The sequence below is a fragment of the Dromaius novaehollandiae genome, chromosome 1 (genome assembly GCF_036370855.1).
Source record: "Dromaius novaehollandiae isolate bDroNov1 chromosome 1, bDroNov1.hap1, whole genome shotgun sequence".
Lineage (NCBI taxonomy): Eukaryota > Metazoa > Chordata > Aves > Casuariiformes > Dromaiidae > Dromaius > Dromaius novaehollandiae.
In genome coordinates, this window is record NC_088098.1 from 95,595,845 (window position 1) to 95,620,042 (window position 24,198).

Below are 24,198 nucleotides of genomic sequence, written 5' to 3' on the forward strand. Positions count from 1 at the left end.
ACCAGCTTTTGTGTACATGGGCGAAGGAGGGAGAGGATAAAAGGAGCTGTATTCTCTTGCAGTACTCAAACAGAAAGGCAGCCTTTGCTCTCAAGAGTATGCAGAAAAAATTTACAACTCCCTGCCTTAATAGCACACAAAGCCCCAAATGAAACAAACCAAAAAAGGATATAAGAAATAAAGCAGAGCCAAGACCTTTATATTTCCAGTGCTCTACAGAGCTTAATGTGGAGAGAGGAGTATCTCTCATGCTAAGCATAACGAGATGATGGTTTCTAACTATCTGGAACAATGCTAACCTATGGATTCTAGTATGCAGACAAAACATACGTAAGGATACTGAGTATTAGCTTCAAGATCAAATTAAAATAAAATTGGAAATGTGAAAGATTTGGTGTACCCTTTTACTGATACTGAGAAGCAGAAACATTGTAGCATGTTAATGAAGCTAAACTGCTCTTTCCACATGCTCAGCTCACTCTATCTCACAGTGCAGTTAGTCTTCTGGATGTTATTAACTCTAGTTATTTGCAGTGGTTAATGGATGTGCCATATATATATGGGACAATTCCCTTAAGAAATACCCACAGCTCCTTACGAGATGTGAATATGTACTGAAGCATGATATTGGATATCTCCCATCTGACATACACATGAAGTAAAATGCATATTCTATTAGTAGACATGAAATGTTCTTAAGGTAGACCTTCTTAAAGGAAACCTTGTCATGACGTGCTTTATGTTATTTTGCTTTCAGCTACCTTACTAGGGATGATTTTGACATAAGCAGGTTAAGAAAACAAAAGAAAAACAGAATTTGTGAATGAAGAACAAAAGACATAAGGCACGCACGTTCCAGAAATCAGCTTCTGCAGAGATCGCATTTGGTTCAAGAACCTACACAACAAAATTCTCCCGTGTACAGCTAAGCAGTTCAGTATCTCTTACAACACAACATGTGTACGTTGAAGAGGCCAAGATACCTGGACTCCCTGGTTTACCAGTCACTGTGTTTGGAGGCAGAGGTCTTCTTCGCATCTGTGTGGGCTTGACAGGAGGTACAGGAGGACGGTGAGGGCCAGGTGATGTAGTTACTGCATAACATCACAAAACAGTGTTGTTAATTATTCGACCTCAAACGACATAAAATCTGAAACCTACTACAAGCTTTACTTCAGCTTCTCAAACAATATTTCATATCTGATTTAATACCAAAAGTAGAGAGGTGAAGTAAGAACCTGAAAGGAGCTGTATTTTTTTGCCTTAAGTTCTTTGGGAAAAGTGTGCCACTGAGCTTTAAACCAACCTTACATTGAAAACATGTAGCTTCTTTGGGATGTCTGACAAGTGCTGATTTTTGTCAACAGTAATTTTTTGACAGACAAACAGGATACTTCTTCCCGCAATAAACACCACCTCAGTGTATTTGGAAACTTTTTCAGTTTCCTATTCACAAAATTCATGATTTTTTGCACTTTCTAACCAAAAAAACCCAGTCACCTCCAGCTTGGAGCAAAAGACGTAGCAAAAGGGAAATTACAGTTAAGGATATGTTATCCTATACCATTCAAAAGTGAAAAACCAAAAAGTCACTGTCAGTTCATGTGCTGACATGGCTAGAAACAGTTACTGTGCAGAAACTCCTCAAGCAACTGGCCAGGCTCATTTAAAGCACAGCTCCAGCTAACATCTATTAAAGTTTATCTGGTAAGGTCATTTGACAGTGATGTCTGAAAGGAGAGGCTAAATCTGTTAATTCATACTTACAGAACCTTTTCCTTTACTTTCTAGGCAATCACAAAGCATTATATTATGCCTAGGAAATGCAAAGGAAAGGATTTCTATTCCACTATTCACCTTAGCACTTCTCTCCTTTGAAAAAAAATAAGAGATATATATAACATGTTTATATAACAGAAGACTGCCTGTACTTAACAGGAAAAAATCTTCAAGGGTAATACAATTCTTATAATTCTGCCAGTGTCAACAAATCTGCAAGTTGCCTGATACTGACTTACTGGCTACACAGAGTACTTCAGATCCTATTTATCAGACCCTAGTTTATACTATGAATAGAGTGACTGTGGGTGAGAAGGGAGCAGATCCAAAGATTCATTTGGGAAAACGTTTTCAGAAACGCTTACAACTTATAAGCAGTAACATCTCCATCTTCCTCTATTCCTCTTTTCTTTTGGACTTATGCAGTTACTTATAAAACACAATGGGTTTATCCCCCAAATCAAGAGAGGAAACAATTGTTTATCTACTTCAGGAAGATTCAACAGTTTTGAAAATAGCATTTTAAAGTTTTATATTAATTTTTAATCCCCAGATGCAGATGATAAAAAAAGGCTTAAAGACCTGAAGAAGGATTAAAATTTTTGTAGTTGTAAGTCATTATATCCTAGATTTTACTACACAGTACCATGTATGATCAATGCATTCTCTCCCCCCATGCCATATTTAGGGAATGGAATTGTCTGAGGTATTTATGGGGTAAAATGTGTAAGCTCTGACTTTTCAGTGGTTTCTACTGTACCATCTGAACAATACAACCACAATAATACATGCAAGCCAAAATATCACGTTCAGTGGATTGTGGCACAGGTGCATCTACTGTCCTGCACTCTGGAAAAACAAGAATCCCTTCCCTTCTACTGCTTCTGCAATAGTTTGGGAGATGGTCTATGATGATACCAAATCTAATTAACCATGTGTAGAGATGGAATTTGTAAGCTGAAGAATTTAGGGATTTTGTGATAGTCTAGCTTCTTACTAGGATAGCTGCAGGGCAAACTACTAGCATTTGTTTACTCTCAGTCATTCTTTGTGGACAGGGAATGTATTTCCTTGACTCTGCCACACTGCACACAAAAGGATGGTGCACAGCCACTTGGATTAGACTCCTAACATGTCAAGGTTAATTCCTCTGTGTGCTAACATATCTTTTTTGTATCTCATAACAGGCATAAATGCCACAGCGTTTCAGACTGTTGTGTATTTATATTGTTGTGCCCATGAGAACACAACAATAAAAATATAAAATATATTTAAAAACAAGGTCAAGTACTGATTATCTTACACAAATGTCTGATTAATTCTGAATTTTGATATGCATATTAAGGCCTCATGAAGAGAGCTGAGATTATGAAACTATACGAGAAAATTATGAAACAGTAGTAGCTAATTTCACAACCATGCCCAACTGTCTATTATGACTAGAGTCCAAGGTATTGGCTTACTTCAAAGCTCTAAAATCTTGACTTTAAACATCTAGTGTCATAGGATAAGTAAAAGCAGATGTAGATGTTCCTTGAAATCCACGTGCATAAAAATTTTTCCAACCTCTGCAAATCACAGGCTGGATTTACTTAAGTACACACCACTGTCTGACATTCAGTAATCAAAAAAAAACAGAGCCATCCTTGACTTCCATTTACAGTCTGGATCCAGCTACTACTAATAGTATATCACACCAGACTTAATCTTTGCTAAGTACAATCTTAAGATTTATTAAACTTTGAAAGATGAAACATCAGAACTCAGCTGTCAACCTAGGCTGTTGTCTTTGTGCTGCTAAGTTAGAAAATTCAGTAGCGATTCGGAACAAACGACAGTTTACAATTCAGTAAGAGGCCTATCTTTGTAAGTGTGCTTTTAAGTCTAATAATGTATTTTCAAAGGCAGACCTGACTAAAACAGAAGCTGCAGCAGAAAAATAAATTCAAGGGAAAAATCAAAAAGACTTTTTTATTTTTTAGTCTTTTTGAATGCCAGTAAAAAGCACAGCTAAAGACAAGCTCTGGTCTTGGTCATGCAAATGAAGCAAAGAAATTCTCTACATATAAAGCTGTGTACATGTTTCTATGTATGTTTGTGTATGCACGTACACACTAGTATGCAAACATACACTATATACTACAAGTCTTCAGTTGAAACAGAATTTCTTAGAAGACAACTGGAAAACAGTTAGTGAAACACAAAAAGCCTGTTCTTGGAGGCTTATCTGGGAGGATGTTCTTCAGTACAAGTATTTTGATTGTGTTGAAAATACGACTGAAAGACTTGCAAGAGCTATAAAACTCGAAAGCCTGGCAGGCACATGAAGACAAACCATAATCTTATACACACCAACTTGTTATTTCACCTCAATCTTAACATTCTAATTTTCCTAACAATCCTAACAATTCAACAAATCAATCTTATAAGCAGGAGGACTATTTAGTTATGTATTCTTCCCTTGCTATCTAGAAACTGCAAGTGTGAAAAAAATCAGTGCTTACAGTAATGTGGCTGTTTGCCCATGAGAACACAACAAATACTGGTGGTGGTAATTTTTAATCACTACTATATGCTGCATATGAACCAGTGACCACGAAATATTCTGATTTTTATCTTTTTTAGTAGCATATTGAAGTCAGGAGAATGTGTACTGATGAGGATGGCCATGAATTATTACATTTTCTTCAGTGGAGGTGTTTTCATGTAGCAAAGGCAATGCTTTTATTTTCCGTAACTATTAAGAATTGTCATAATGTCTTCTTTATTAACCTTACCAGAAAACATTTTTTCCCATGTATCACTATATTCCATAGGTTTTTCTACATCCACGCCAATTAGTTTGACGATATCCTCAGGTGTATATACATCATCTGTGAAATTAAAGGGAAATAAATAAATATCTACATGGTAGGAACAAGTAACGGAATACTTCTGTACAGTTGATATTCAAATTCCAGCTAACATGAAGTGCAAAACTCACGTATATGGCCATCTACATTTTTACTGAAGTCCTAACTATATCCATAATCTTCCTGTTCCAATAAGAAGAAAATGGTCTTGGTCTAAAGTGTCTGCACTTTAATTTTAAACATTCCTTGGAAAAGGTATGTTTAGAAAGGGAAAATGAACAGGATTAAGTGAGATGAAGATTATTTGTGGGAAGGCAAATACAGAGAACGATTTATTTTTTCAGTGCACAGAATAAAGTCCCTGTTGATTCTAAGTTCTTCTTTCCCCCCCAGAATAAGACCTTTGGTTATCTTCAATATTGAATGGCTAAAGCAATTCTGAACCAAACATATACCATACATGGACGAGTAGAGACAAAGTGTGGAAAAAAAATTAGTTTGTATATAAAGGAATGTCCTACTTAAAAGTAATATAAACACATTTAAAAAAAAAAAAAAGTACACGGCATTAAAAAGATCAACACAACTATTCCTGGTCCAGAACAACTGTTTCACATACTGACATTTATAGGACGGCCAAACTGTTAAATTAATATACTTTCCCTATACAAGTAAGTATACTTACTTTGTAAAAACTCTATATGTAGTAGACTGAGAAGGTGCATTGTGATTCCATCATGTTTGTGGAAAATTAACCCTTGCTCCAACCCTGTTCAATTCACTACTTCAAAAAACAGCTTATCACAACAGACTCCTGCTTCACTCTTTGCAAATTTACTGTTTTGGGGGAGAGGGAGAGACTATCCAGTCAGAATACTGAATAGCTAATCTTCATGACATGAAAAATAACCCAGAAAGTTTCTATATTAATTTAAAAAAACCCTGAGGATCAAATTAATTATCAAATTCTGAGCCTATTCCAACCTGATCTAAATGTTTCAACCAAAGATTTCATAGATTTTATAACCTAGTGCTCATCTTGCTTTGAGATTACACTAGTATTTCAACAGCATAAAGCAGATTATTTTTCAATTATTTTAATATTTGGCCATTCTTACTATGAATATGTTATGAATCCAGTGGCGCTATACTCAAAAGGAGACTGGGCTGAAACTCTGCACTCTCTAAAACATGATCGAGTCTGAGTACTTCTATTCTCACAGGGGAAAATAACAGTATAGAAGCATTTACTCATTTGCTAAAGATTAACATAATGATACTTGTAATAAGCTGGGAACAGGACACAGGTCCCTTGGTCCCTGCAACCAAGATTTCCAAACACATCTTTTTCAAATGCATGGTTTTGATATAACTGCAATTTGTCTTCAGACATTTAAAGTGCTTAATTAGATCTTCAGATATGGAAAGAACCAGAGGGCTAATCAATGTCTCACATGAATGGTGTTCAAGGAAGAAGATGCATGAGAAGATCAGCATCAGCTTTAATAAGAAAACTCATCTTGTACACCATGGGTTATACCTGAAGTATATTTAGTTTCTTGATTTCATTCCACAATAAATACATCAACAAAATACAGCAGCACACTGACTAAATCACCCAAATATATATTACAAGTCTAATTTTGTTTTGCGTCTTACAATGTCTGGAGAAAAGCCTGTCTCTATCTTGATCCTTACAATCTAGTTTAGAATCACAATCTTTTCTGAGCTGTATCAGACAACAATGAACAAGACGTTGTACACATTCCAGATAGGAAAACTAATCTTTTGCAGAAACTTGCACTTCCATTAGTGAAACAGTAGTGAAAACAAAGTCTAAGCTTCAAGGATAAAGCTGATCAAGCCACAACACTTGCCTGTTGACAAAAATCTCTTCTCTGAATGATTCCATGCACTTTAAAGCCACATAAAAGTTTGCTTGTGTTTACAGACAAGGTATGTGCACTATTAAACAGCTTGCTCTGTTTATCATAGCATTTGCTTAATGCCTACTAATGTAACTGGTTTATTATAAGCATTTCATCTCATCATGTTCATCCAAACTTTTAACAGAACTAAGAATAGATGTATTACTTGCATGTGTGTTTATGCTTTCTTTCCTTTCATCTTTTTTCCTGGAATTATTCATGGAGTCTGGAACACCTTAAAACTAACCACTGCACCCTTAAAAGCAAGAATACCATTAAAGGGTTAGATCATTTTCATGGAGGAATTGGAAAAGCCACCCGTGATAAGACAATTTGAAATACCTCATGTTTGAGTTCCCCTAGAACTTGGTTACACATCCACAGTTTTAAAATTAAAAAGAATGCAGAATATAAAGTTGAGGTCTGTTATGCGGAAACCAGCTATCTGACTCACAGGGGAAATGGAAATGTTGCTGAATAGTAGATTGCCTGGAAGTTTAGCAGATCAGGAACAGTTTTCAAATGGTTAAGATTAAATCAAACATTCATTGGGGATGATAACATAAGTTATGTATACTAAGACAAATAAGAAAAGTCATCCAAATAAAATGAAATTCTGAAAAATATGCCCTAAAACATGATAGAAAACTAAAAGAAAAAATTAGTCAAGAGGATGCAGCCCCTACCCTTTCTCACAGTCAAGTTTACCACCTGGCACTTCAGCTAACAGCACACTAGCCAGGAGACTGAAAAGCCTGCCAGGAAACCAGCCACAAACCTGTGTGCTGCTGCTGGAAAAAACAAATTCCGCAGCTTAGCATCTGGGTCCTGCAGCTGCCAAGCACGCTCTGCATGGGGTGAAATATCTTTGCACTGATGCTAATGAGCACAATGAGGAAGAAGAACTGGAGCATAGTCAACATCACTACCCGCAAAGCAAGGAAGCAAAAAAACCAAACTGGTCTTAAAATGACAGAGTAGCCATGGCTCATCAGTAAAAGTACTCTTCTTCAGAGAGAGAAAAAATGATGTAATGTCTGAAGGGAAGCCTGAAAACACAGCTCCTTACAGTCCAGTTAAGGATTCTGATCAGCTTAGAGATCTGGCAGCTAAGCACAGAGTAATGTACTATTTTCAAAATAGAATAAACAAACTACCTACCTGCCTGCCCCGCCCCCCCAGTTTCCCTGGTATCTTAAAATTTTCTAATTTCTCGAAGATACCATCTACTGAAGAACAAACTCCTTTGCCTTTCCTCAGCTGGTAATGTTTAGGGCTCCAGGTTAGTGGAATCCTCCTCTTTTCTAAGTCTCTTCTGTAGACTGAGGGATTCTATTTGCCATATGTAATTACATACTGCTGGGAAGGGATATATAAGATTTTGCTACACTTAAATACCTGAATTCTCTGCTGTGCAAACTGGTTTATGTGAGCACAGGCAGCCTTGCAGATACAGACATTACATTTGCCACAATGAGATTGCTTAAACAGTACTTCAGCAGTCACCTACAATAGCATTAAGCACAATAAACTACATTTAAAGCAATTTAAATGTCTATTACTACATTTATACCACGGATTTAGTTAGCATATGTTCTTTCTTTCTTTTTTTTTAATCTAAAACTGCCAAGATACTGCTGTATGTGAGAACAGAAACACGTTGTAAAGTGTACCTTGTGTCTAACACAATTACAAGTACGCACGCCCAGTTTCACAATGTGATTTCAAAAGTTACCTATTGCTGGAGAACAGTATACATATTGGTCATTCATTACCCATTTCAGTAATCAGATATTAAAAAGCTCACTTATAAGCAGACTGACAACACAAGTGAATAACAAAATCTCCTCACCCACTACTACAGCCATTGATCATTTAATACTGTAACTCTCTCATGTCCTGGAAATGGATGGGCTCATTTGATTTCCTAGAAGGACTAGGAAGGTCAAAGAGCACTACCTCCAATGAAGACATCACCTTCTACGTAATACAGAAGAGTGTGTCATGTTCTGAACATACTATTTTTAGTCAAATTTAAATATACAAAAATTGTCTCTTCACAGGTCTTGCTGTTAAACTTAAAATATGGTGGGCTTTTCAAAATTATCTACAGGAATGAGTAGCCCAAATCATAAAGTCAACAATGGGTATTAAATTACCAAAGCTACTTTAGAAATCCTAGTCTATGGAAACACTATAGAGCTAAAAAAAAGGTATGTGTAGAGTAGATGATACTGTACTCAGGTTATTCTAACCTGACTAGCACACATTAAAGTAGCAGTAGCATAGGACAGCAGCACTGTTGGTAGTAGTGGGTGAAGGACCAAAAGCTTAATTTGCATATGGTTATTATTTTAAACTTGCATTATTGATGAAGAATTACAAATTCTGTATTTGGTAAATTTATAGTTGTATAAAAAAATCAGTACTTATTTTGACATAATAAATGAATGCTGTATAAAATAAAAATATGGATATTGATATGGATTAGCACCGACATTATTATTTTGATTGCTCAGAAGAATCAAGTAAAATTGAAAAAGGGTAAGTGATCTTTTTCATTCCAGCAAGACAGTATTTTGAATAAATCTTTGCAGTTAGGGATATATGATAACTGCGCAAGCGTGTAAAAACGTGTAAATTAAAATTACAGTTCTCACCCTTTCTGACCTTCTCAGTGCTGAAAGTATCCAAGCATCTGATAGTCTCCATATGAGTATGCCCCACAGGAACACAGCACTTGCAGAACTAGCAAGATACCTGGGTTCAAGGCTTTCTCACCAAGCCCTCTGACTTGGACTTAAACAATAATTTGGTAACTATGTTCAAAATTTTTTTTCAGTACATTATTCTGGACTTACCATCTGAAAAACATCAGCGAATAGCAGTCATGTAATAATTTGCAAGTTTACAGTGATTGAGTGCCAGTATCAGCACTTTACAACAACAAACAAAAAGCTATGCACCAGCTTTTCAAATAGAAGCAGAGTTGACAGTGTTTGAAATTGGAATTATTTACCCGTAGACCCAAAACAAAGTGCTGGTAATAGGGTTGGGGAAATCTATCCTGTTTATTCACCTGACCATGCACTTATATATACATAGTTTTTCTGTCAATATTGATTCATGTTCACTGCAGATACTAGGTAAAACTTTACACAGAGTATCAGTTCAAATGCGAGGAAGTTAGTTGGGTCTAGCTAGCATTACAGCTTAGATTCTGTTCGTGTTTTATTTCAGAAGCAATCATAATCAAAAAAACATCATGGTGTTAGTAATCAGCACTAGACTCAGGGAGCTTGCTTGTGAACCTGGTATATTACAGTTACTAATCAGGCACAGCTCTGTCATGTAGCCCAACAGATATGTTTTATTATTCTACGATACTAACAACAGGGCTAACTGTCTAAAACTGATTTGATTTCTTCTGCATTCATACACAACCTAGTACAATGGTAGCATCAATCCTCTCTTAGGCCCTCAGCAGTCAGAAAAACATTAAATAAGCCGAGTATCATGGCTTAAACAGTATCACAACATGCTGTATATATAGGAGCAGTTCTGGCAAAGCATTCCATTTTTTGTGACACAAAATTTACATAGAGCAGTATGATGTTTGTTTTTCAGAACACTCCCTACATAATTAAAAAAGCTGTGTTTCCTGCTAGCATCTAATCAGCTTAATTTGAAGCCACACCAACTACAAATACATGGTTTATAAAATGAATTTTAACCAGAGTGGGCATGCACTAAAGAATTATATAGCATGACCAGTAACAGTAATTACATACAGTACCCTGAGCAATTAACTTCTATGGTCAAACAAATACAATGAAATATTTTGAAGAGCTTAAGGTAATTTGAGGAAGCAATATTCCTGCCTTTTCAGTGGTAAGTTAAAAAACTACCTCACCTCTACCTGTTGCTGGCACAATCCATTTTGGCAGTCCAAGAGTTTTTGTTCTAGCTGGCGCTAGTGTGGTTCTACTAACAGCTGCAAGGAAAGAAAGAAAAAAAAGAGTTATATATGCAGTACCAACAATTCTATATTAGAGAAGAAAAAGTAAGTTATTCTGATGATACATACAATTCTTTTTTTCCTAATTTGGAAAGGCTGTATCTGTAGACTGCTTAATTGAAAGAAAAACAGAAAAATACCAGCAATACTTAAAAGTCCACTAAAAATAGGTGAAAATAATTAAACAGAAAAGTAAATTAACTCCCCCCCAACCCAAATTGAATAATCAATTATTACCAGGTCTGGTCTGTAATTTATCAGATGGCTTTGGTCTCGCAGAAGTGAGGCGTATTTTATGTGGTGCTGAAAGAAATAAAATTTAGTTTAAATACTATGCATAAAAGGAACATCAATAATGCAGTGTAATTTGCCACAAAAAAAGTCCATGCATCAATGCGAAACAGCAAAATGGACACATGAGAATTCCATGAGTTCTAATCCAAAATGCACGCTGAAAATGCTAGTTTCTTTAGTGGTCAGATGACTCCAATCATCATGCAGGCTGACCAGTTACATTCATGTTTAGGTTTAGGAAAAGGTAAAAAATATTAACAGCCAGTTACCCAACTGTATATGGATACAGAGTTAGCTCTGCAAGGTATCCATGGCCTTAAGACATTTAATTAGGGTCTGTAAAAACAAACAAACAAACAAACAAACAAAAAACCTCAAAATAAAACACCAAACTGAACCCCAAAAAATCAAATAGTCAGATAAAAACATAAAACATTAAAACATTGCTGAGCAAACAACTGGAAGCATTCAATGCAGACACAGTACAAGCTGCTGAAATGTAGTGTCAGCATCAAGGTTAAAATTAGACGCCTTCAGCCTTTACTTAGTGTTGCTTTTGACTTGCCAAATAATTTTGATATTTTAAGTGTTGCAGTACCTGTGTGAATCACATTGAAAGCTGAAAATACTAAGAAGTAGTCACTGCCATCGCAAGCCAAATTACGGGCTTCTAACTCAGCACTTCTTTCCATAAATACAACTAGTTATTTCATATTTGAAACCAATAACCATTCTAGCAATATCATACAATCCAGCAGAACTTCAAAAGAACAATTTCCCCATCTGAAGTGTCAGAGAAAAGATTTATGCGGGGAAAAATATATTACCTATTTTTAACATTTATATTTGGGAAAAGCTTTACAGATTTAGATTTAGTATTTGAAAGAAAAAGGTGGAAGCCAGTTACATTTATGTTTGTAACACTATACATCTGAGAACCAAAACAGACAGCAATAATCCTGTTTAAAAGCTTTGTATCATTTGTGAGGTGATAATGAGTAGTCTTTGGTTTCAGAGCAATGGAATATATAGAAACATTCCATGAGGGGAAAAATGAATTTTCATGTTATATATTTCACATTGTTTTAAATGTACTCATGAACAGACCATGAAACCATAAATTGTACTGATTCTACTTCACACCTATAGACTCTCCAAACACTAAATTAAGAAAATCATGCCAATTACCTGTTTTCAACTGGGGAATTTCAGTCGCTAGAGCACTCTTGGTCTTGGGTGAGAGCTGGTATGTTTCATTGGGAACTGAAAGTGAAGATATTATCGCTTATCAAATGCAAAGGATTACTTTTTAAGTATCAGACACATTAGGTAGACAAGAAATTCAAACTGTCTTTGTGCAGACCATATACAAAAAGAGTCAGTGCTAGAAACCTGGTGGAAAATCATGATACAGATAAGAGACTAGACTTCTCAAGACTGAGAAGACACACATCATTAGCGAGTCAGACAAAAGAAGAAAAGATAATCAGTTATTGCGTTTTTAGATGACTGCTCAGCCCTGTGCATGAAATATTTATTTCTACAAAGAATTACAAACAAAACAGCTGGAAAATTAGAAAGAGCAACATTGTGTACATGCGCTGCAATGTGACTAACAAATGACAAGCGCTAAAGAAACACTTCAGGTCTTTCTGTTCATTAAAAGGTAACTACAGTCATATTGCAAAAGCAGAGGAAGAAAAGCTTTATGAAAAATAATCTGACAAAATATTTTCATTACCCAAAGTCATTTTGGACCCATCAACAACATGAACCGTTATAAGGTTAATTGATCCCAGGTGTGTCGTCCTTGGAGCTATGAGAAATGAAACACTGTTGTGTGAGAAGTGAAGTTAAAGAAGTTAGATTCCATTAAGGATCTGTGTCCTTTGTTTCCTGAAATCCTATCTACACATCTGCTAAGACAACTTGTACAGACACGAGACAGGCATGTGTCCTGATTAGTCTGGAGCTCTTTCTGTGCTGCCAGCCAGAAGGTACAAGCGCTCTGCTGGGCGCCCCAGCCAAACCAGCACAAATGCCTTGGGGCAGTTCTGACGGCCTCCTGCCTTTCCCAAACTGGGCGCGCTGATTTGAACTGCTCTCAGGATTTTCTAAAAGTTTGTGTGAACTTTTTTTTTTTTTAATCTTTAAGGCATCCTTCCCTCACTCAAATCTGATCAAATTTAGCCAACGATTTCTAAGTTACTGTAGGAAACGGAGGGCTTGGCAGACAGAGGCATAGACTATATGTCTCTTTTCCTTCAGAAATAAAGTCAAAATACAGAAGGTGGAAGGAAACCTACTTATTAGCACAGAATGGTGACTGAACAGCACCATTTGTTTGGAAGAACTTTCCTGACAAAAAATAGTTTCTTATGCACATGCATCATTATAACGATTCAACTTTTATTAGGAAAAGGATAACCCTTTAAGGTCTGTTTTCTAAAATTCTTTGCCTAAAACTAATTTTTATTTGAGCCAAAACTGCTGCTCATTGCAATGACATGATTGGAAATAGCTCTAATTCAGCTAATTCTTCCATAAGACCTAAAATCTAGTTTGGTTACTCATGGAAGATCTTTCAAAATAATCCTTTAGAAAATAAATCTGAACTGAGCAGTCCAGCAGGAAATTTTCATGGTAAAACATATGTACAGTTCTTTAAAGAATAGGGTCACTGCTTAAATTCTTTCTACTATATAAAAAAAAGGGCTAGAAGTCTAAGAAAAAAAATGGAGGGGATGATAAAACTATTCATCAACCTATGGTACTTGCCTAAAAAATAAAATAAAATATTAGGATATTAGATATTATACATTATATAATAAATACAATATATTATATATAATATTAATTATATTATATATATTATACATAAAATGTACTTTACATAAAATATATTATACATATAGGACACTATATAAAGATTAAGAAGAATTCAGAGCTGCTTTTTATGAGATGCTGTCACTCCTTCCCTGATAATTTTTGTGTTCTGCTGTAACCTTCTACCTAGTAATTTTTATGAAAATAGTTGAATACCACCACAATTCAGGGCGAAGGTGAAGTATCATACATTCTTCATTATAACTATGCATACCTATAATTTACTGTAGTTACTGCAAGAATCACTGATGGGAAGGAGATACCTACTCTTAGTATCTGACTTTTCCTGGACTAGGATCCCAAAACCTGAGTTTCAAGAGTATTTGAGAAGTTGAAGAAAATCCTATCCATTTATTTCAGACAATAAATTCCCCAAGAAGAAAAGAGCTTAGCGAAGCTGGCTATAGCAATATACTTTTATTAAAATTAAACAAATTCTTCATGTTTTTAATGGCTACTACCCACCAATTAAACAAGCAACTCTTAAAAACCCCAGGCATCTTAACTTCTGCACTCCATGGAGAGAATTGATGCAATTCTCAGGCATCCTCTCAATTTCATTAATGTCTATTGATTGGTGATACTAATTTCTCTCTAGGTAACATTCATAACACATGACCACAGTACTGAATGACAGCAGAAAGTATTGCTAAGGCAGTGCCACAATAACACTTTTAAAGTTGCAAACTTTAAATTACCGAGTTTAGTCTGTGGTACTTCTGGCCCGACAGATGTTTTGGGTTTGGAAGGAATGTGCAGTGTTTCTTTTGGAGCTGAAAGAAAGGAGACAGATTATTATTGTATTCTTCAGGAATCATAATCCAAAGCCATGTTTAGCCCAGAAAGTGCATGCCTCAAATGCCTGTAAAAAAAGACAGTAACAATTCCATGGCTTTCTGGAACCTGGAACAAAATAATTGTCCAAAACACAGAAAGTTCTAATACTGTGTCAAAGGATAAGCTGAGTTAGTGGCTACAATTCTTGTTCTTCTGAAGAATTTTAATGAAAAATTAGACCACTTAATTTGGCTGGAGAACTGAGAAGCACAGGCTTCTGAATAGAGATGAGCTGTAGGCAATTTCTGCATTACTTCTAGGATAGAACTAAGAGTCTTCTGTATTAGGAGACATGCATGTGTGTAAGCAGAATGAAGGACAGTGGAATGATGTTACACAAAGTAACACACCAGAGCATGTTTTCTAGAAATTTCATTTTCAACTGAAAATTGAAATTTTCATTGAAAAATGAAAAATACCTGCATTTTAACTTTAAGGAAACTTATTTACCCATTGTTGCCCTTGACTGCTCAGTGGTAGTAGAAAATTTTGTAATATGTGGTTGTGGGGTTGTTTGATGTATCGCTGTTAGGGAGAAAATGTGAAGAATCTTAGAATGTCAAACTGTAATGGAAACAAAGTAGCATTTGCACTATTTCTAAAACTTTCAAAATATCTCAAACAAAAGAGAAGCAAAATACCTTGAAATCAATTGTTGGCAGAGATATATCAGCTAGTACCTTTCTGTTAACTTCTCTATATTCTTTAGATAACAAAAAATGGGAATAGACACAGGACAACATAACATTTAAAAACTATTTTGGTTTTATTATAGGTCACAATTTCAGTTGCTAGGCGTACAAGCACATTTCAACAAGCTCTGTTGCATTTTATTGGCAAGACAATGCACACTCTGATTACCAGATCAGAGAGGACTCAGTGTATCTAATCCCCCAAATTTGTCGAGACTCAAATTACTACATTTGACTCATCATTTGCTATATGTAATGGAAAGGAGGAAAATCCTTACTGATGCCCTAATAAAAATCCTCCTATTATCTTCAGTGTAGTTTTAAAATATTTTGGATTCACTGACTTAAGTGAAATGCATCTGATTTAGCACAAAATCAGCTATGAAGAACGCTCCTGAAAAGTGCAAGAACTGAGGCTAGATGAAAAGAATGATTAAACACAAACACACAAAATTACAGGAATGACTCCATTACCAGGTTTGGTGTGTGGCACTCTTGGCTTGGCAGATGTTTTTGGTTTGGTAGGAATGAACTGTTTTTCAGTTGGAGCTGAAAAGATAAAAAAACAAACCAGCACACAAAACAATAAATGCCAAGTTATTTGGAGGGAAAACAAACAAAGAACCCAACACACTGTATTCATAGTATGCAAGGAACATAAGTTTGATCTGATCTGCAATAAGGCAAATTATGTAAGGGTAAAGTTGAAAATCAACCAGTTGGAATTTCTGCAAAGAAAGAAAAAGAAATTAAATGGTGACTGATGTGGACAGAATTTCCAAAAATTACATACAAATTTGTAGCTTTGGATGAAACACTGAAGAATACTGTCACAGACAGCATACAGTAAAGTAATGGCACAAAAAACATTGGCAGTAATGGCCTCCATCTGCACATCTTCCATATATGAATATCTGAGGACAGTATCTATTTTTCAGTGGGCGCTTCAGGTCAGACGATCTATAAATTAACTTTCTAAGTCTTATATGCAAACTAATCAGTCTTGGAATCTCCACTCTTCAGTTATAATTCTTGCCATGCAGTATCATTTACTGGAAAAGGCATTTTAGCATTTACAGGAAACACTTGCAAGTCTGTGATCCACACCAGTGTAAAAGATCCTCAAAAAAGAACAAAACAATAATCAAATTCTTGCAATCTATCCTAGTCTGTACATTCTTCATCACTCATGTTCTGAAGAATCATTTTCTGCATATGAATATTGCAGCACGTAGCTCCAGATGTGAAAGACAGGGTACAGAAAGTGTACAAAGTTACGTAAATAGATCTCAAGAGAATACTAATGTAAGTGTCAAGGGAATATGTATTAAACTGTTAATATGATGAAAAGTATTTTTCCTTTCCTATTTCTGAAAGGGAAAAAGCATAGTTCAAAGGTTATTGCATGGCTATTAATACGTCATCAATATTCCATTAATGATACCCTTTCATTCTTGGAAAACCATGGCCAGGGTCTGCCTCTAAAGCTCTGACAGAGAACTGATTACTAACAAAGATTGCTGGAGCATTGGCCAATACTACTTGGATTCATTCAGAAACCCTTATCTGGGTCAGATCTGAAATTTAAGTTAAGAAGAAAGAATTCTGAGAGTAATGTTTCAGCTACTTATGCAACTTTTCCCAACAGGAATGACTAGTAGTTAACAGAGAAGATGGTTTTAAGAGTTGGTATTTAATTTGGAGGGTCACATAGCTAGGCTGTTTTGATATACATCATGCTGTAGTTGTGATTTTATCATTTTCTTGCAATTTTCTTCTGTAAAACTATGCAATAGGTTCAGAGCCCATTGTGAGAAATACATTTCAACACAAACTCCCCACAAACCATTTTTTGAAGAGTGAAGCAACACAATGTATTAGTGTAACAGTATCTATATCTGAGATGCAGAATTCATAGGAAACATAATCTGTTCTTTAAATAAAATTCCCTTTTACTGAAAAATATGAAACAGCTCAAGAAATTGGGTCATCTCCTGACTGGAGCAGCTAGAAAACAAGGAAATGAACTTCCAAGAGTGAATCCACACATGCATTGTTATCCTTACCTAGACCAAAGCACAACCAGGTATCTAAAAGAAGAGCAACACTTCCTTATTAGTTTTTAATATCATTTAATAAACTCCCTCTAGGAATGTCTTCTCTAGCAAGAATGGAAAAATTAAGTAATAATTTATGAAATACACGATTACCCAGTGTTGCCTTTGTTCGTTCAGGAATATGAGGAATCATAGTGGTAACTGGCTCATGGAAGGGTAGAATGATTTCTGTTGGAAAAAATGTGGATAAATCCTCAGAAAAATGAAGAGACACTTCCTCTTCCCTTGCCCTCCCTCCAAAACACTTCAACGCCATACTATATCCACCAGAAAGGAGCATTTTAAAACAGCAGCAGGCATTTACCCTCAGACATTTATGTTCAAGAGAGTTCCAATTTCTGTTCTTAATATCTAGATACTTAAAAAAAAGAAAGCTTCAGTGAAATCACTGATTGTCTTAAAAAGATTGGTCAAGTATTCAAATTTGAACAGCCCTGTGATACAACAGAAGAGACTCCTCAGTCTAATTTGACTAAAAACATGAGACAAAGAAAAAAGCACTTCAACAGCTCTAAGAGGCTTCTCTCATAAGAGCTTCAAAGACATGCTGGAAACAATGGAAGCATGTTTCTCAAATACAAGCTGTAAACATCTTTTTAGAATTGATTTGAATATATAGGTCACTACTATCTGTTTTTCTGGTAATACCAGCGTAATACCAAAAACATTTAAACTGCTGTAGTTTCTATCAGAGGTATTACTTAAATGCAACAGTGCTGAGGTTTCCTCAGCTAGAACAGTAAACAAGTAAGAGCGGCTTTACTGTTGAGAACCTTTTCTAGAAAGCAATTGCTAAATTATCAACCTTAGCTTGACAAAAGGTGAGATAATTTACCAGGCTTGCTGTAGGGAGCATCTGGGATGGGAGCTGCTTTAGGTTTAAAGGGAGTATGTTGCGGTTCTTTAGGAGCTGAAAGAAAAGACCAATTATAAGGGATATATACTCTTCAGAAATCAGTCAGGTTTATTGCATAGGCACTGGATACCTTGTGCCTGTGGGGGAGAAACAAGTTTTTTACATGAGTGACTGCAAAATTCAAAAGTCAGAATACAGGAATTTAAAAGGAATAAACAGCCACTAATGAAAAAATGGGTGGAGAAGTGATCAAGTAAGCAAAATCTTAATTGGAGCCAAGCAACAAAAACTGAAAGAACACAGACAATCATAGCTGAGATGTTTCCATCTGTATTTCAGAGCTGATAACTGCAATATACATGAATGCTTATCTCCTGTAAGTATCAAAGAAATTAGAATGTGTGTGAGAATGAAAGAGGTATTTTCTGCAAAGACGACAAAACAGCTAAGAATCTTTCAGTATCTGGAACAGAGCAGAATTAAGCTGAGTAAGTTTAAAACGCAAACAAACACAAAAACCAAAAACCAAACAGATGACATGAAAAACAGAAGAAGAATGTATAATCTTTGGTCCAAGAAGCAGTAGGGAAGAAATAATAATGACTAGCCCGAGGTAATGTTTTTACCTATTGTTGCCTTTGGTTTTTCAACTGTAAATGTTATAGGTGCCAAAACTGCATGAAAAACAAGAACACGCACAGAATTAATGATAAGTATCATCAAAAGGGTAGAAAAACTCCCTTTTATATGACCGATTTCTTTCCAAATCTGAATGCATACTGTAATTATTTATTTTTAATTATTTATTGGTAGAATCAATTAACATACATTAATTCTAAAGGAGCACCTGACTGATGCCTTCCAAACCATCAGGAGTTACAGAGTTTGGCAGTTCACTAACATGTAAATTATATACTGTTATAAATATTTTTAAGGATCAAATTCCATTACCAGGGCACACCTGAACAGATATATGAGTGGCATGAGTTACAGAGATTTAGAGTCACAAATGAAGGCCCTCAAAGGTGGTCTTCTCTAAGCATCTTTTGATAGGCACAAAAGAGATGCAGTTTCTTCCAAGAACATTGTTGTAACATTTGTACATCGTTTACACTGCTATGCAGATTATTCATCAGTGACAACTGTCATGTGGCTGAAAAGCACACACATACGACTCTCCAAAACTCAGCCATTAAAAATACACATCTGTTCAATCTTTAAACACATATTTAATCTTTGTCAGAAAATCTACTTGTTTGTAATATTAAATGTTACTCAACACTTGATTCACTGAGGAAAGACAACCCAAAGGAAAACCTGACTATTCAAGCATAACAAAATACCAGTGTATTTACCAGGTTTTGTCTGTGATACATCTGGGCTTGGTGATGCTTTGGGCTTGGAAGAGACTCGTTGACTCTCTTTTGGACCTGGAAAGATGAGCAAAGTTTTGAACACAGTATTGAGGATGATGGTTAAACACAGATCTTCTGATTTTCCTGACAAGAAACTCATTTTCCACAAAGAAAATTTTTATTTTTTAGAAATTATTTTTTCCATTTGAAAGTAATCAGAAAGAGATTTCATGCCAATGGGATCAACAGTGTGTTAGTGCAGAGGCTAAAAATAAAGTGACTGCAACACTGCAGTGTTGGATTAACTCTCTACTCCTCTATCAAACAGCGTGAAACTGCTGCAGTTCTAACAGCTCCCCTAGTTGTTGTTCTCACATGTTCCATATCCCAAGAATCTGCCGCTCTTTTAAATCAATGTTGAATTAAAAAAAATCTTCAGTGAAGCAGAAGAAACATGGAAATTTACCACTCACTTTCAAATGGACAGAGCTATTTCAAAGTGGAGTTTTGGGAACAAGAAAGTACTGGACTGTAATTTGACAGTTGTGAATAAATATCCGGAAAACGTAATTACCTCTTCCATGTTCTATGGAAATTGAGACAAGGGTTTTCCAGTGTGCAAAGGCTCAAAATGAGACAGTTAACTCCTCCCCTCCCTAACCAATATACAAGTTATTGACATATATAAATATCTAGCCATATTATCTTGTTTCATGACAGCTATAGAGCAGAATTTCACTATAATAGTAAAACACTGCCTACTGAATAAGTATCTGTATACATTCAAAGAGCTCAACAATTTTGACTATTTCCAATATGATTAACTTTCATGCGCTAAAGGGCAAAGCAAAAGTAGGCTTACTTGCTCTGGTTGGAGGAACATGTGGACTAGGTGATGTTTTAGGTTTGGAAGGCCCACGACGTGTCTCTCTAGGAGCTGAGAGAAAAAAACGGGCTTACACAGAACTAGCATTTTGCCAGAGATCAGTGTCCACTACCATCAGTAACACAGTTAACCAGTACAAACACAGAACAAAGACTTGAACCAAAGATATTTCTGTGGAAGTGATACAAAGGAGAAGTTTCTCAGGAACAAAATCAATCTGCAGAGAAAAGAAACAATCTTGCTTGAGATACTATCAACTAAGCATGTCAGAGTATTTCTGGTTCTATTTAAGATGGAGGAAAAAGAAAATAATAATTTCAAATACAAAGACATCACTGCATGATAACAGAGGCTATACTGTAATGATTCGTAATATAATATACAACCAATAAAAATGTCTTAGTCAAATGGGCCACATACTCAAGGATACATACTACCCAATGATCACCGAACTGATTTTGTTCTGAGAGTGGAATTGAGGTTTAAATGAAATAGAATTACTTTTCAGACCCTCATATGAAGCACTGAATCTCATTTACTGAAACTGGAGGAACGGAAAAGAAAGGAAAAGAAAGGAAAAGAAAGGAAAAGAAAGGAAAAGAAAGGAAAAGAAAGGAAAAGAAAGGAAAAGAAAGGAAAAGAAAGGAAAAGAAAGGAAAAGAAAGGAAAAGAAAGGAAAAGAAAGGAAAAGAAAGGGAAAGAAAGGGAAAGAAAGGGAAAGAAAGGGAAAGAAAGGGAAAGAAAGGGCAGGGCAGGGAAAGAAAGGGCAGGGCAGGGAAAGAAAGGGCAGGGCAGGGAAAAAAAGGGCAGGGCAGGGCAGGGGGAAAAGAAAATTTACAGCATGCAGGCTCTATTCACCCAAACCACGTTACTATCTAAAATGGCACTCCCTCTAAAGCATGACTGAGAAAGTGTAAGTTAGGATCTTGTTTTGATCTGCCCTCTGCCTCTTGTAATTCAGTATTGAAAGAAATGAGCCTATGTTAAGTGCATAAAAGCTTGGAAAGTATAAGGATCCTCTTCAATTCTTATGATGCAAATTGAAAGAGCAACAGATAATCTTGACTGTTAAATTATTAAGGCTCACACAAAGAAAGGTGACAAATCTTCACAGCTCTGCTCAGGTCTACAATGGCTTGTGTTGAAGGGGAAAGACAGTATGACCATCCAAATAAGAAAGTATCATTACCTACTGTTGACTTTGGTTTCTCAGTTCTAAACGTAATTGGATCCAGGACTGCATAAAAGTAATAAAAACCGAAAACAACTAATCTCAAAAACAATCAAAATATTACAACACTACCTCCACAATGACAATGCTATCCCTGCTACAGCCAACGAGCCATGGTAGCTCCTCCTTGAAATTCCATACATGACAGAGTATTAAGCAACTTGAAACTGCCTCCAGCTCAAGGCAATAGCTCTGACACTGAGCACAGAACAAATATAAATCTGCAGCTTTTGTAAAAAGCCCCAAAGAAACTGTGGGTGTTTTTTCCCTTCAACTCTTTACACTTTCCTGGCTTATTTCAAGGTTTTGATTCAAAAACTGGGAGCAGATTTATGAGGGGAGAAAGGAATCCTAGTGAGTTGTTGTCTTCCTGCCCGTTTTCCGCAGTAGCACCACCTAATGTTGCATGTACCTTGGGTACCTCATGCAATTTCTACTATGTGTTGCACAACTTCCTCCATCGCCCATTAGTCCAGTGTTGTACATTGCTCTATATCGAGCTCTGTAGGTAACATTATATAAAGTACTGCACATTCTCAAATCTCTGAACAATGAAAGGGGTCTGCAAAACTGGCTGAAAAGAATGAATGAATAATTGTGGCTGGGGGGGAAAAAGGAAAAAAAAGTGCCCAATTTGAGGATCACAGAAAAAAACCTTCCTCTTTGCAATGACACCCCTCTTTCTCATTTTCATGTTCCCCAAACTCATCCAAATGCAAACAGAAAAGACACAGTTTCACTGAAGACTCTGCTATTGCAAATTGACTTTGCATAGAAAATTACCCCTGTTGCAGTGACTTATAATGTAAAAAAGAACCCAAGATAGAGAGTTCAAACTTACCAGGTTGCTTATAGATTCCACATGCAATACTGGATCCTATCCTTCAAAGAATGCTTCAACAAATACACCCAAGCAATTCAAATAATTGTGAAGCCCCACTGATCACAGCAGAATTTTTAAGACACATGTATCAGTATGGTAAGATAAAGAAACAATGTACTTACCAGGTTTGGTTTGTGGCACCTCTGAGCTTGGTGATGTTTTAGGTTTGGAGGGAACACGGTGCGTTTCTTTTGGAACTGAAATAAAAAAATCTGACTATTAAAATCACTCAGAAATCTGAGATGGATGGAAGCCATATCATTTAAAGAGAACACATGCCTTGCAACCCCCTGGAGACACAAAAAGCTTATATGAGTAATGGAGTATGAATGTCTGGCACGCAAAGAGATGGTGCTGATGGAGAATCTCTGTAACAGGACCAAATAAAGCAAGGTGAGGATGGATGGCTGACTTGGAGACTAGTATAAAAGATGAAGCATATACAAAGAAACATGGTCAAAGCAAGATTGTGGTGCTTCCATCTACTTTACAGAACAAATTTGTGTGAGGAAAACCAAACAAAATGAATATGAATTGTTAGTGCAAAATAACAAAGAAACCTTAAAGAAGGATTAAATTTAATCATAAAAAATTATGACAGTGGAGTACAATGAACATATACCTATGATGCTACGTCTCTGCTGAGAAGAAAAGCTAAATGTGATGGTCCCTGTAGTTAGTACTTTTACCTATTGCTGTTTTTGGTTGATCAGTTCTAAATGTTACAGATTCCAGGACTGTATGAAAAACAAAGCATAAAAGCTATCATGAGAACTGAAGAGATTAATTTCACTTAAAATTAATATTATTTGTATTAATTGCACTATAAATTATGTATTGCCCCATACAAAGCTATTACATTAAACAGTCTCTATCTGAGACAATTAGGGACTAAGCAGTTTAAGATGAAACATACTCCTCAAGTGTGAACTTAGTTCTCTCATGTGCTTCAAAGAGACATCCAAGTATTTATCACTCCTTTATTCAGAAAATGGCTTTTGGGGGACACAAAACTCTTCCCTCTGTGGAGTATTTTAAATGCAGTTTACAAATACAATTGTACTTGGAGATCACTTGCTTGTTCTGGATGCTGTGTTATTAAAGAGCATTACAGTGCACTGTGCTACATGACCATGTACATTAGCTCCACACTCATATGAACTTAAAAATAAAACAGGATATTTGCATAAGGATGTAAAACCAATCTGTTTTCTTGCATTTCCCTCATTAGAAACAGAGGCACAACAGAAGTGTCTTCTCTTTCTATTTCAATTCCTCTCTATGGGTGACAATCGAAGAATTGTTATAAATTTTGTTTATTTGGATATTTGAAGACAATCACAAGAAGGTAAGTGGATGATGCTGTTAAAAAAAAGTTCCGTATCTTATAGATTCCTGAAGAAACAATTTGTAAGTGTTTTGTTTTAAACACAGAACTGTCCAAACTTGCAACATTCGCAAGACAAAAGTCTCTTTTGAGAAGGAGAAGCTACCATAGTGATAAAAAAAGGCTACAAAAGTAATAACATTCAAAACATATGCACTGAGTTTATGGAGAGTTGCATTTTAAGTTGTAGTTTGGAA

At 35.8% G+C, this 24,198-nt stretch overlaps 1 protein-coding gene across 50 annotated transcripts in view; it reads right to left on the minus strand.

Annotated features, from left to right (window-relative positions):
• The window catches only part of ABI3BP (ABI family member 3 binding protein), a 180,944-nt gene that overhangs the window by 36,175 nt on the left and 120,571 nt on the right, over positions 1-24,198 (minus strand). For 45 of the 50 annotated variants that reach the window (XM_064521187.1, XM_064521321.1, XM_064521286.1 and 42 more), the window contains 15 exons: positions 23,304-23,351; positions 22,737-22,811; positions 20,477-20,551; positions 19,615-19,689; positions 18,886-18,933; positions 18,239-18,313; positions 17,497-17,571; positions 15,761-15,835; positions 14,456-14,530; positions 12,613-12,687; positions 12,060-12,134; positions 10,815-10,880; positions 10,473-10,553; positions 4,557-4,652; positions 984-1,094 (listed from right to left, as the gene is read on the minus strand). In XM_064521187.1, coding sequence (XP_064377257.1) covers positions 984-1,094; positions 4,557-4,652; positions 10,473-10,553; positions 10,815-10,880; positions 12,060-12,134; positions 12,613-12,687; positions 14,456-14,530; positions 15,761-15,835; positions 17,497-17,571; positions 18,239-18,313; positions 18,886-18,933; positions 19,615-19,689; positions 20,477-20,551; positions 22,737-22,811; positions 23,304-23,351 — 1,125 coding nt within the window. The remainder of the gene's footprint in view (positions 1-983; positions 1,095-4,556; positions 4,653-10,472; positions 10,554-10,814; positions 10,881-12,059; positions 12,135-12,612; positions 12,688-14,455; positions 14,531-15,760; positions 15,836-17,496; positions 17,572-18,238; positions 18,314-18,885; positions 18,934-19,614; positions 19,690-20,476; positions 20,552-22,736; positions 22,812-23,303; positions 23,352-24,198) is intronic. The other 5 variants (XM_064521237.1, XM_064521180.1, XM_064521100.1 and 2 more) reach the window with 3 other exon arrangements.